This window comes from Artibeus jamaicensis, unplaced genomic scaffold, assembly GCF_021234435.1.
Source record: "Artibeus jamaicensis isolate MK-2021 breed Jamaican fruit bat unplaced genomic scaffold, CSHL_Jam_final contig_1028, whole genome shotgun sequence".
NCBI lineage: Eukaryota > Metazoa > Chordata > Mammalia > Chiroptera > Phyllostomidae > Artibeus > Artibeus jamaicensis.
The window spans coordinates 4,758,665-4,772,040 of record NW_026521201.1 but is presented as its reverse complement, the minus strand read 5'-3'; the positions used below and the strand labels follow the sequence as shown (position 1 = coordinate 4,772,040).

At 55.3% G+C, this 13,376-nt stretch overlaps 1 protein-coding gene across 14 annotated transcripts in view; it reads right to left on the bottom strand.

The window, feature by feature from the left end:
- Window positions 1-4,660: 4,660 nt before the first annotated feature.
- The window catches only part of TSPAN11 (tetraspanin 11), a 67,129-nt gene continuing 58,413 nt past the window's right edge, over window positions 4,661-13,376 (bottom strand). For 5 of the 14 annotated variants that reach the window (XM_053662302.1, XM_053662319.1, XM_053662301.1 and 2 more), the window contains 2 exons: window positions 13,008-13,178; window positions 4,661-10,569 (listed from right to left, as the gene is read on the bottom strand). In XM_053662302.1, the coding sequence (XP_053518277.1) occupies window positions 10,510-10,569; window positions 13,008-13,178 (231 nt within the window). In that variant the 3' untranslated portion in view covers window positions 4,661-10,509. Of the gene's footprint in view, window positions 10,570-11,317; window positions 11,346-13,007; window positions 13,192-13,376 lie in introns of those variants that run through there. The other 9 variants (XM_053662320.1, XM_037133939.2, XM_037133943.2 and 6 more) reach the window with 4 other exon arrangements.

The following is a 13,376-nucleotide window of genomic DNA, read 5'->3' as shown; positions in this document are numbered from 1 at the left end:
TGCTGTGTCCCAAAGTCTCCAGGGATTTGCTGAGGGTTGAGGAGTCTGAGGTGACCCCTCTGACAAAGGTCCGGATGGAATGGGGTCCTTGAATGCCTCCCTAAGGTTTACCAGAGGAGACCTTGTGGCTCTGGGGTCAGGAGTTGGTCATGGCTAAGGGATGGGTGACCCTTCATCATCCTCTGAGGACCAACCAAGTCACAGGAATGTGGGTGGAAGCTACTTTGTCTCTGCCCGTTCTTGCTCTCACCACTGCCCCTCAGCCTGTGGACACACCCCTCTGGAATACCACCTGCATCTCTGCTGTTTGCTTTCTGGGGACAGAGTGAGATCTACTGGCTCTCAGAACCCTGGAGTACACCAACTGTTCCATGAGTACTGGGCTCTGGTCCGATAAGCTAAGCCATGAAAGGCGGCCACCCTGGCTAGGCAGGAAAGGGGAGTCCATGGGAGGGCTGGGCTGGGCATCTTTTTTCCTAGACGCTAAACTAGATCCTTCTGGGATGGTTCTGGGCTCTTCAGCCCACGGGATGAGGTGGCTGAGACGACTCTGGAGGTCCTCCCTTGCTCCCCACTGAGATGGTGGGATAGGTCCTGCCTCCCATAGACACCCAGCAAAGGACAAGTGAGAAAGGATGGTTTGTGAGCAGCAGCACTGCAGGTTTAGTATGCGTATGGGAGCCTACTTAGAATGGCCCTTCTGGGGCTTGCAGAGATGAGATGTTTGTCACGTTAGGACTGCCTGAACACTGGCTTGTGCCGAGCCACCTGAATGCAGTGGTGAATGACCTGGGCCCAATCTCTGTGCTTGTCTAGGGGGCCGCAGGGGAGTATAGGGGTTACAACTCAGCGCTCTGGTGGTGATGTGCACTAGGCTGAAGAGCCACTGGCCCCTCAGCTCAGTGAAGCTGCAGCTGAGAGCTGGTCAGGAGTGGCAGGAGTTGTCCTGTTAAAGTCACAGGGGCTGGTGCACAGAAGGTGAAGGGCCTGTCTGGGGAGAGCAGCATGCCAGGAGAGAGTTTGAGCTTTAAGCTGAGAGCAATGGGAGCCACCAAGAGGTGGGAAGCTCCGTGACTGCCCTTGAGAACCCTCACTGTGGCTGCGTGGTGGAAAATTGTTGAGGGTATAGGGTGGGTGCAGGGACACCAGGGGGAGCTGCTTCAGTGATTCAGGTGAAAGGTGACTCAGCCCTCAGAAGTGCCAGTGGGATGGAGAAAAAACAGATTTGAGAGACCCACAGCAAGCTGACAAGCCTTGGTGACTGACTAGACTCATTGTGGGGAGAAAGCACATTCTTGCCATTCATCTGGTGTGATGGAGATGACCTCATGTGTAGATGGCTCGTGGCTTTCACCAAGTGGAGGGTGGGTGTGTGTTCTGGGCTCAGTGCTCGTGGGCAGAGACCAGTAGGGTATAATTACATCTTCCCTTTTGTTTGTTTTGAGCATCACAGCTTGCACAGTGCTTCCTCAGACATTACCTGGGTTTGTCCTGGCCACAACCGGTTATCAGGTGCCCCTGGACCAGGTCTGGGTGGGGGGAACGCTGGCTTGGGGGTTGGAGGACCTGGGTAAGTTCCCACTCTGCCACCTCTGTCCGTCTCAGCCATCAGCCTTGCCATCATTGGCTGTCTTGGTTTTGTCATCCACACAATGAGGATAATGCATTTTACAGATTTGCTGTGAAGAGCAAACAAAAACACGTATGTAAGGACATCCAGCTTGTTCCTGGGCCAAGGTTGGTGCTTGTCAAGAAAGCTGTCAAATCTGGGTTCTTAGGGGTCCCAAGGAAGAGTACCCCCTGGCTGAAAGCTGGGCCCCAGGGGAGCGATGTGGAGGGGGAGCAAGCAGGCTGGAGATGTGCGGGGCACTTCTCTCAGGCCTTGGCTTGGTGTTGGGCCAGCCCCAGCGGCATTTCCCGATCCACAGGAGCAAGAGGGAAGTCACATTCCAACGAATGTCATTTGAGGCACAAAAATACTGGCGTTGCAATGGCTCCTTCCTAAAGCATTCAGTAAAGATTGGGAGGCTGCTGATTTAGCCATCCCATTCTGCTGCGTTCAGTAACAGCCACAGAGATGGACTCTCATAGCTCCTTAACCTGACAAAAAAGAACGGCAGCTCACCATGGACATGCTCAGACCAGGCTCTCCAACTGCAGCTGGGGTTTCCCCTTGGTGGCCCCAGAGACTGCCTGGCAGCTGAGAGTCCCTGGGCTCACCTGGGCGCCGTATGGCTCCCCATGGTGTCCATTGGCTCCGCAGAGAGCAGGGATGGGAGCAGCAAGGCCGCATGGCGGCTGTGGCTGTGGCTGGCGGGTAGAGCATGTTGCTCAGAGGTTTCCTCCCAGTGGCTGCAGAGTTCCGGGAGCTCATGTCACCTGATGTCCAGAGCAGGGCCTATCCTACAAGTCGGCAAGACCAGCCCCCTAAGTGTTCTGACATTTAATGGCGTAAGGAAGCCCCCTGGCCTTTTGTCTCCCTCCTCCCGCCCTAACTCCCCCTACTTAACTCCTGTAATCTCATTATATTTCTTTTTTAAAAATATTTTATTTATTTATTTTTAGAGAGAGAGGATGGGAAGGAGATAGAGAGGGAGAGAAACATCAATGTGTGGTTGCCTCTCATGTGTCCCCCACTGGGGACTTGGCCTGCAACCCAGGCATATGCCCTGACTGGGAATCGAACCAGTGACCCTTTGCTTCACAGGCCTGCACTCAATCTATTGAGCTACACCAGCCAGGGCTCATTATATTTCTTTTCCTCTGTCAAGAAACCCCAGCTCTAGAGAGAACTCAGCCTTTTTATTTTACTGGTTGACAACTCAGGGAGAGCATGTTGAGTTTGATCTCTGGCTTCCAACTTGGGGTTTTCTAAACCTTGGCTAGGGATCTGTGAGCCACTTAGGAAAATGTTCCTGATCTCTTCAAGGAGTGCCTGGGCTGATGGGGACATGAACCTGCATGGCTCTGGCCGGCCTGGCTCTGGCCTCAGTGCAGAGCCATAATTTGCACCTGGCTGAGGGCAAGGGCTGAATTCAAGTCTTCCTCGTGGCCTCTTCAGCCTGGCCTGAGCCCCAGGCTCCCCTGGGTCCCCCTGCGGCGCCCCCTCCTCCCTGCTCAAGTCATTGCCGGACTGGGTTTCCGCTGGTGACTGAAGCAGCAGGAAAAGAGAAGTAGGGGCTTCTCGTGGGTTTGTTTTTGGAAGTGAATAATAATGTGAAACTTATTTTATAATCTTTTCATGAAAAGCTTGGTTGAAAATTAAAAGAAAGAGAAGGGGGGGGAAGGGGAAGTGCACAGATCTCTGTTTTGTCCCCTATTGTCCCTTGCCCTACTGGCAGCCTCTATTCTCAGCTGGGGACAGGAGGTGGGAACCAGAGTCCCATCCAGCTGGAAGTGGCAGCTGACAGGCTAGTAGCAGCCACGAAGGGCGACAGCTTCAGCAAAGGCTTCCAGGCCTCCACAGGCAGCCGGGGCTGTGTGTAGTGGGGATTGGGGCTGCAGGGGTGCTCCTCCCTCTTGGGGCACGTTTGGTGCTTGTGTGTACAAGTGCACACTCACGCTCACGGTGGTGGTGGTGGAGTGCAGACAGCGAGTGTGAGGAGAGAGGCAACTGTGGACTTGCCCTTAGACTGGGTCTGCTCTCCTGCCCGACAGGACAGCCATCAAAGGGCCCCCACCGGGATTGTTCGGTGGATGGGCTTGACCAAAGGGGCCCGGGGGGCACTAGAGAAGGGCTGAGAGATGGTGACCCCTGTGAGGTGGGTCCCACCTAAGCGGGTCGGTCTGCCTACACAGCCAGCAAGCCGGGCAGCCCCTCTTCACACCGGGTTCACGCCAGGCAGATGGCTTGCCTCCAGCCTGCTCCTCCCACCCCACTGTACCCTAAGTCCCTCCATCTGGGGCTCCCCAGCATCCAGTTTACCCAGGTACTCTCAGGCTCCCTAACTGAGCCCACCCCGTCTCAAACAAGTTTTTTAGACAGGATAGTGAACGAAATAGAATGAAGGTTTTATGTCAAAGTACTTACTTCCTTTTAGCTCCTCACGGGGCAACCTGGTGCGCTCAGCTCCTCTGAACCATTAGATGAAAGTCTTCCTGTGTTGGCATGAAGAGAGCCTCACTCTGGTTTGGGGGTGAGGGCAAATCAGTCCAGGTGGGGAGATACGAGCACTCTGGGGAGAGATGGTCTGGGGGTCCAAGGGGCAACAGGAGGTGTGTCTCAGCTGGAAACGCTTGGCTGGGAGCCTGATGGCCAGCCAGAGGGCCCTGTACTCCTGACCTCCCCCGCAGCCCTGCACTGGCGCAGCCAGCAGGGTGTTGCTGGACGAGCACACCGCAGACTGATCAGCAGAGGCTGGCCAGGCCTGATGGCCAGCCGGCGGTGAGGGAGCACCAGCTGAGCAACGGCAGGGAGCTTTGAGAGTAACACAACTCTGACACACGTGTTTGAGCCTGGCTCTCATGGAAAGGTGAGGTCGGTGCAAACAGTAAGCCTGGGAGCTGGACAGAAGAAGGGCAAGCAGGATGCTAATCAGTGTGGTCAGTGGGCATGGCTCCCTCCCCCTTTCTCTCCCTTTCCCCATGACTGGCCTCTGCTTCAACATGAAGCTGATGGCCTGGGACTTCCCTGCAGAGGAGGAAAAACGGCAACAGAAGGTTGTCCTAGGTACAGGTCCTTTATTGTCATGCCCCCTGGCATATGAGGCTGGGCTTACATGGAGGCCAGCTGTGGAGGATGCATGTTCACAACTAGAGCAATTTCTCTCTATGCGATAGGTTAAGGCAACTTCACTGTTTGCAGAATATTGTGACAGTCATGTCCAGGGCAGCTGGTTCCAGGAGCCTGTCTGGCTGCAGCAATACTGGGCCACCTGGAAACAGGTGTGGCGCCAGCACTGGGTGTCTGCGGTGCCTCAGCAGTAGGGAAGAGGGCACACGGGAGGCTGAGAGATGGAGCCTGGGGCTGGGTGTCGCGCTGCAGAAGACGGCTGTGGTGAGAATGGAGTGGGGCAGCAGGTGGTAGGAAAATGAGGCTGGACTGTAAACCTGTTCCCTCTGGGCAGAGGACGCTGGCCCTCTCTCCCAGGGCCACAGACCCGCTCTGAGTCCCACTTGAATCCCAGACAGAGGGCAGGGAAGGTGCTGAGGGTCACACAGAGAGGCACTGTTCTGGCTGGCAGTGAGCTGCCCACTGGGGCACTGTTTCACCCGCCCTCTCAGAGTGGGACCCAGGCTGGACAGCCTTAGCCATTTTTGAACCCAGGGGGCCTTGACGTACAGAGATGGCCGGGTGTCCTCATTAGTGCTGTGGTCTAAAGCGGTAGTCCTCCAAGTGTGCTCACAGGGCCAGCAGCATCCACATCGCCTGGGAACTAGCTAGAAACACGAATCTGTGGCCCTACCCCTCTGGCAGGGAAGGAGAGGGACAGTAATTTGTGCTAAAAAGCCCTTAAGGTGGTCCTCATGCAGGCTCAAGTTTGAGAACTCACAGGTGCAGACACTTCAAGGATGTGTAGACACATCCTCGGTGGGTGTGAGCGCCACCCAGCTGTGACACAAAATATGGGGTTTCTCCTTAGCCAGTCAAGCCATCTCCCCTTCTCCACTTCTGTCCTCAGGCCCCAGGTGGCCAGTAAGTGGAGAATGTTTTCAAGGCTGAGAGTGGGGTGAGAGTAGTGGTGAAAGTAACTGTTTTAAGTCACATTCTTTACCTCTAGACCCTGAAGAAGGACCTGGAGCAGCAGGTTCCAAGACTAAAACTGTCTGTGGGGCACGAGGGCTCTGGGGACACATCACCCTGTCATATCACCCCCACCCCTCCTCAGGGCCAGGCCCATGGCCATGCACAGGGTGGGTGGCCTGATGAGAGCCTCAGCTGGAGACCGCTCACCCTGAGCCCACCCAGTGGCCCAGCATTGGCAACAAAGGGGGGAGGAGGCAGGTGCCCTTGGCGGCCCAGGGTGGCTCTGTGAGGCAGGAGATCGCATGGGGCTGGGAGAGGCATGTGCTGCTCGCTTGCCCCTGGACCATGGTCCCCACACGGACAGGAGATTTCACATCCTGTTGAGGATTCCGGTTGCTGAGGGAGGTCTGCCCTCACTGGGGTGTCAGCACGGGCAGGCCAGCTGCTCACCTGAGCAATGGCCCCGGGTGCCTGCTTGTCTGAGTCACTTCACCAGGAACGTCCCGCTGCCAGCCTGAAGGAGCCAGACTTCCCTTCCAACTGCAAAGGTGCAGGGGTCCAGCTCGGGGAGGTGGGGGCAAATGGCAGTTCTGTCCCATCAGGGGTTAAGAAGCTGCTGCTCCTCCACAGCGCCCCCTGAGGGACACGTGGCCCCTGAATGTCAGCCTGTCTCTTTTTGTTTCCATCTTTTCTTTTGTTGTTCAAGTACAGTTGTCTCCATTTTCCCCCCACTACTCCCTCCAACCCCAGCCACCCCCACTTCTCACCCCTTTGGCTTTGTCCATGTGTCCTTTATACATGTTTCTTGATGATCCTTCTCCCTTTTCCTCCCATTATTCCCTCCCCTCTGGTCACTGTCACTTTGTTCTTTATTTCAACATCTCTGGTTATATTTTGCTTGCTTGTTTGGGTGATTAGGTTCCACTTATAAGTGAGATCATATGGTATTGGTCTTTCACCAACTGGCTTATTTTGCTTAGCATAATGTTCTCCAGATCCACTCATGTTGTCGCAAAGGGTAGGAGCTCCTTCTTTCTTTCTGCTGCATAGAATTCCATTGTGTAAATGCACCAGAGTTTTTTGATCCACTCATTTACTGGTGGGCACTTAAGGTGCTTACAGCACTTGGCTATTATAAATTGTGCTGTGATAAACACTGGGGTGCATAGGTTCTTTTGGATTGGTGTTTCAAGATTCTTAGGGTATAATCCCAGCAGTGGAATTGCCAGGTCAAAAGGCAGTTTCATTTTTAGTTTACTGAGGGAGTTCTGTACTGCTTTCCATAGTTGCTGCACTGGTCTGCATTCCCACCCACAGTGCACTAGGGTTCCCTTTTCTCCACAACCTCACTAGCACTTGTTTTTTGTTGCTTTGTTTATGATGGCCATTCTGACCGTTGTGAAGTGGTATCTCATTGTGGTTTTAATTTGCATCTCTCTGATGGCTAGTGATGCTGAGCATCTTTCCATTTGTCTCTAGATCGTCTGTATGTCCTCCTTGGAGAAGTGTCTGTTCAGGTTCTTTGCCCATTTATTATTTGGGTTGTTTGTTTTCCTGGAGTGGAGTAGTGTGAGTTCTTTACATATTTTGGAGATTAAACCCTTGTTCAAGGTGTCATTGGCAAATATGTTTTCTCTTATGGTTGGTTCCCTTTTCATTTGTCTGATGTTTTCTTTAGCTGTGTAGAAACTTTTTATTTTGATGAGATCTCATTTGTTTATTCTTTCCTTTATGTCCCTTGCTCTAGGGGACATATCTGTGAAGGTATTGCTGCTTGGAATATCTGAGCTTTTCCTGCCTATGTTCTTGTCTAGGACTTTTACAGTGAGCCTGGTGGTTTCTTACAGATGGAGAGCTGAGTGGCGCTAGGGAGAGGGGGCGCTGTGACAACAGCCACTGCTACTGACTGGCAAGCAAGTCTCTCAACTTCTGTGAGCTGTAATTTCCCTATTGGTAGATTGGGGAATATACTCCATTATCACAATCACTGCGGATGATTTATGTCTGTGATGGACATATTCTAAGCTTGCAATAGGCCTTCAGTAAACATAGGGTCCTGGGTACCGCCCCCATATGGCTATACCTCAGGAGCTCCTGGAACTGGGGAGGGGGAAGGGAGAAAGAGAAAGATGGTCCCCTCACCAAAGGCCAAGTCACACTCCTCTGTCTCCAAACACATGTCACCCAGGGAGTCGGGGGATGCATCACCCCTTCTCCCTCTTGGGGTGGCTGCCCTGTGGGTGGAGGGAGGGAAGGGCAGCTTGGTGAGTTCAGGGGAATGTGTGGTGACCTCGGTTGGTTCATATTCCAGCACCTGCTGTGGCCAGACCTCTGCAGAACGCTGGCTTCCTTTCTGGGCCCTGATGTGCTGGGGCCTTGGGTCCACACGGGAGAGTGTTGGCTTTCAGCAGGCTTGCCCTTCTCTCTCTCCAAGGAGCTCAGGGCTGTGACAGCCTCCAAGGAGGGACCTGGGAGGAGCTGTCCTGGGCACAGATCTGTGTGCTCACGGGCAGGGCTAGCGATCCCCTGCAGGTGACAGTACCCTAGCTCTGTACGTGAGCCTTCAGCATACCCCTGGGGAACTGGCCCTACCCCGAGCCTCTGTCTCCTCTAACCCTGCTTCATTTCCTAGGCTGTCGGCATGAACAAGGAGGACAGCATTCTGAAAAGTTCTGGGCTGTCCTCTCCCTCTCTCTGCCTGGGCCAGCCCGCTATCCTGCAGTAGCACTCTGGACAAGACGCCTCCCACAGCAGGAACCACAGCTCAGCCTGCCCCCTGACAGGCCAGCCCTGCAGTGTGGAAGGTTGGGGCAGAAAACCAGGTTCTCCTGGTCTCCCTGGTGACAAAGCTGTGCAACTGACACCCACCCATTGCTGCCATCCCCATCTCCACAGGCCTGGGTGACCTCAGTAAAGAAGGAAGGGACCCCACCAGGGGCAGACATGTGACAGGGTCATTGCCTCCCATTGCCGCCTCCCTTGGGCCCCTCAGCAGGAAGAGCATGGCTCTCCTTCTCGGCCCATGTTCGCTGAGACTCATTAGTCCTGGGAGGCTAGAAGGCAGCAAAGACAATCACACCTCTGTTTCTTTCATCCTGTGTGCAGTCTGGGATTGCTGGGACCGCTGGTCTGCCTTCTAATGAATTCGTGTTAGCCAAGGCCCTCCAGGTAGAGGATCTAACCTGGCTAGGGTCCCCATGGCCCCTAGAGGGTCCGCAAGGCAGGGAGGCAATCTGTCCTGGGAAGTTGCCCTCCTCTGTGCATGGGGCCATCCCTGGTCAGAGGATGTGCAGTTTCTGCAAAATCGAGGGCTGTACTGGGGACAGCAGTGACCTGTGCACAGGAATCAGAACATCCTTCACCCAGGACGGACCCAGTCCAGCAGAGCTGAGGTCATCAGACTGAGGCTGAGAATGAGTGGGGGCAAGGGGTGACCTTCCTTGGCCTTGGTTTCAGCATAACAAGGGACCACCTCTCCTGAGTGGGAAGTAAGAGGGTCTCCAGGAGGGAAGTGCAGGACCTGGGAGGTGTGGAAGCCAGGGAGAATTTTTCTGTCAGAGTTGCCCATTTGTCACAGCCATCTGAGATAGTCCCTTTGGCTGTCTTAGGAGTTGACACCTTTCTTTGTAAAACTGCCAGCACTTACACTCTGCATTTTCTAGAACTTGTTTTCTGTTCTCCCTTAATATCTGGGAAAGTTCTTCCTGAAGATCCGCTGCCTTGTTCAGAGATGTGAGAACTGAAGGGAGGGACTGTGTTTACTCTGGGGAGAAGAGCAAGGTCCCTGGAGGCTGCATGCTGGTGGCCACATGGTCAGGAAGCATGGACCTAGGACAAGTGAGGTGCAGGGCAGAGCACTCCTGTATATGAAACTTCACCTTGTCAATGGCTCCAACTTGGTGGGGTCTGTGATTTGGCCTAATCAAGAGGGAGTGTCACACCTGCCCACATTAAGTGCTGAAGGTCTAAAGTCCTGGCATTCCTGAGAACCAGACCACAGGCAGGAGATTCCAGAAGTGGTGTAGATTACTGGTTGCTGGAGTCTGGGGCCTTGTCTCCCAGGGCACACCCCTCTTCTGGGGAAGGCCTCAGGTGGCACAGGCTCCTGGTGCAGCACGTGCTGGTGGAGCCGGCTCCCTCCCTTTGCTCCCTGCCCCCAGCTCCATCAGGCCCACCACTGCCCAAACCCAGCTCCCAGCTGCTGTACCTCGGACCTCGTTCTCTCTGCTCCCAGGCCCTGCAGAAAGCAAGCAGGGCATCAGGAAACTCCTTTGCCTCGAGAAGGCTCGGGGGTGGGCAGATCAAAGACCTGGGTCTTCTGGGAGCAGCTATAACCCTAACTTCCCCACCCCGATGCATTTCTGGGAGGCAAGAGCAACATACCCAAAGCCTGGGCCGAGGTGAGAGGAGGGCTGCAGCACCTGTGGGGGTCATGCTGAATGCCAGGTCCAGAGGGGTCAAGGTTAAAGCCTTTGGATGTAGGTTCGGGAGCTGGGAGGGAACAGAGAGCCCGATTCTCCCTCACCTGCCTGTGGTTCACAGAAGCTTCACGACTGGTGAGGGGCTTTGGCTGTTGTCCCTGGAAGAGACAGTCCCCTGCCCCGGGGGCTCTGGCGCTGAGCACCCAGGAGTAGAGGTTGGGGCCAAGGGTCCCTAGTTGGGTGGGAACTGCAGGAGCCATGGTCTTGGGCATTTAGTGGGTCTGAAGGCAGTGGGCGCTGGGGGAGTTTCTAGGTGAGCTGATGTTGACTCCACAGGCTTGGCAGGTGGGACTTGGGCTCCTGTTCTTGCGAGAGGCAGTTGGAGGGACGCACAGTTGGCCATTAGTGAAAACGCAGCTGGAGCCTCCGATGCAGGCAGCAGGTGAGCACCATCCCGCAGGTCTGCCACGAAGAGAGAAGAGAAGGCAGAGAGATCAGGCCCCCACTGCCCAGGGCAGTGCCGCAGAGCGCAGCTTCTCACAGTGGGTATGCACCTGGGGCCTTGGTCAATGGTGGGTTCCCACTCAGGGGGTGGGAGGTGCTGGGATTCTGCAGTTCTGGCAAGCTCCTGGTGACGCCGGGCCACCTGCGAGGGGAACATGCTCTGGAAACTGCAGTCCAAGAGCAGCATTTCTCACACTTTAATGAGAACGAACTGCCCAGGGACCTCACTTTGGATGAGGGCCGAGGTTCTGTATGGCTGACGAACAAATGAGCCCTCAGTCCTGGCTGCTGGTTTGTGGTCCAGAGCTTCTGTAGAGACAGCCCGCTTGCCACCCGGGCAGCCTTTCTCCAGGGACCTGTCTATGTCCTGCTGCTCTGACTCCAGATCAGAACCAATGGCCATCACTGACTTGTCAATGTTCAGAAGCACTGAGGAAACCAAGGCCCTAGGAGGAGCACCCAGAGCTGTCACCAGCTTATCCTGCAAATGAGCTTGGAATGTGGCACCAAACCAGGCCCTAGGTGCCTGCCTGACAGCCCCTCTGTCACACCCACTCGCTGAATAAGAAGGGGCTGGAACATCCTGCCCAGAGCATGGCCATGCTGGGTGGTCACTTCCTCCTGGTCTCACTTTCCTGTGAGGAACAAAGGTCTGCGCCACAGAGGACCTTTGTTCTCCCACCTCATTTGCCTCTTTCCTCCTCTTCCTCTCCTTCCTTCCACCCAAGGATGCACTGAGGACAAGATGAACAAGAAGAAGATGTGTTATATTGAGGAGGCCCACGACTATGATCGTGCCCCTGACAGTGAGGCTGTTGGGGCCTGCCAGAGAGGGGCACTGTCAGGGTGGCCCATGGTGTCCTGTGCACCTGGGCAAGGATGCACTTCCCCAAATATAGGAAAAATGCCTCGTCCTCCCCACACTGTTCGGCAGGTGCTATGAATGACTGGAGGGAGACAGGCCGGGGACAACTCCCGTGGGCTGCCAGGCCCCTGGTTGCTCTTTGCAAGGCTGGCTTACGAAGTTAGTGGGAGCTGCCCCCTTCTTCTCCTCCCTCCTCTCCATTCTAAGTGGGAGGATGGTGGGGCCCTGTGAACACAGCTTTCAGCCTTCAGACTTGGTGTAAGAGCAGGGCTAATCCACCTCAAGTACTCAGAGCCACAAGCCAAAAGGGGGCTAAAGAGGTTATTCTGCCTCCCACTGGCTTTAAGCAGGCAGTTGTAACAGCCATTCTGTGCAGGCATCGTGCAGCACGCCCCTCTCCTGTCCCCCTCCCCTCCTTGGTTAATGACGTGCCCTGCGGGGTTGTCTGGATCTTTCTGATCCTTGCTGAGGGGGAAGCTGGAGGCAGCAGGTGCACCAGCACAGACTTGTGGCTACACCTCCTACAGTGCATACCTGATGTTGGGGGCAGACCAGGAGGGCTGAGGCCCCCAACACGCACACCTTGTATGAGATGTGTGTTCCCAGGGTGCCTCCCAGGGAAGGCACAGTGAAGGTGGAGGTGTGCGGGCCAGAATCTCAGCAGTGCATGCACACACACACAGTCACACCACCCTTATGCATGCAGTGCAGAGAGGTAATGGATGCACTCATCAGTGTGTGCACACTCCTGTGCATGCGCACACTCACCCTGATTCAGGTCCATGAGTGAGCAGCAGTGTCTCCTTCCTGACAGAAGACACCAGAAACCAGCACAAAGGCTCCAGCGGCCAGCACCGGGGCAAGCAGAGAAAATGCACCAGCGACTGCAGGAGCAGGTTATGGCTACCCGGACCCAGCCTGCTTGGCTACAGTGCTCCCTCTGGACAGCCCATCAGGACGCAGCACTGAGCACTGGTGGGGCTTTTTATCAGAGAGGCCAGCGTGCTTTCGGCTTCCCCTGAGATTTCTGAGCCAGCAGCTTGCTGTCATCAAGAGCATCAGGGGAGGGCCAGGGAGTCCCAGGAAGCCATTCCAGAATGACACTCGGCTCCCTCGATGCCCCACAGCTGCTAACCTCACTGCTTTGTGAGACAGCCTTCTGGTCTCTGCAACATGGTTCTGTCCTGAAGTGTGGGAATGTTGGGTGGGAGTGGGAGTCGGCTCACTTCTGTTTGGAGCTGTGTGGCCTTGGGTACAATTACACCCCTCTCTGAGCCTCAAGTCCCCCTCTATCAATAGGAAAACCTCTGACTTCAGGCTAGATTTCCTCCAGTTCTGGGGACCAGGGAAACATTGTGCCACTATCCTGGCCTTGTCTATCCTGGGCCTTGAGGATCTTTGAGGTGCCAGGCTGGGCGTGTGTGGGAAGGTGCCTGGAGTGTGCTCCGGCCGGAGGATGGCTGTGAGCCTGAAGGTGAGTCCTGGTCTCATTTTCCTGTCTCTGTGCCATAGAGGAGCTTTATTCACCCACCTTCATTTGCTCTTCATTTGCCTCCTTCCTCCTCTTCCTGTTCCTCTCCTTCCCCCAAACCCGGGGTGCACTGAGGGCTGTGAGCTCTCCAAGGTCGGCAGCTGATCTGGACTTGGGCAGCTTAGTCCCAGTGCTGGCCAGCAGAGGGAGCTTCGACCCGAGGCTTGGCTGCTGTGGGGCCAGCCTCAGAGGAGCGGAGGGGAGAAACAGTCAGGGGGTTGGGGCCCAGGGCAGAGGCCAGGAGACGCTTTCTCTAGGGGACACTAAGAGCAATTCCACAGTGAGCTGGACCAAGACTTTTCATGGTGGGGAGTGATGCATCTGTGGCTAGCAGGCACCCTGCTAGCCACGCTGGCCTCCTTGACACCA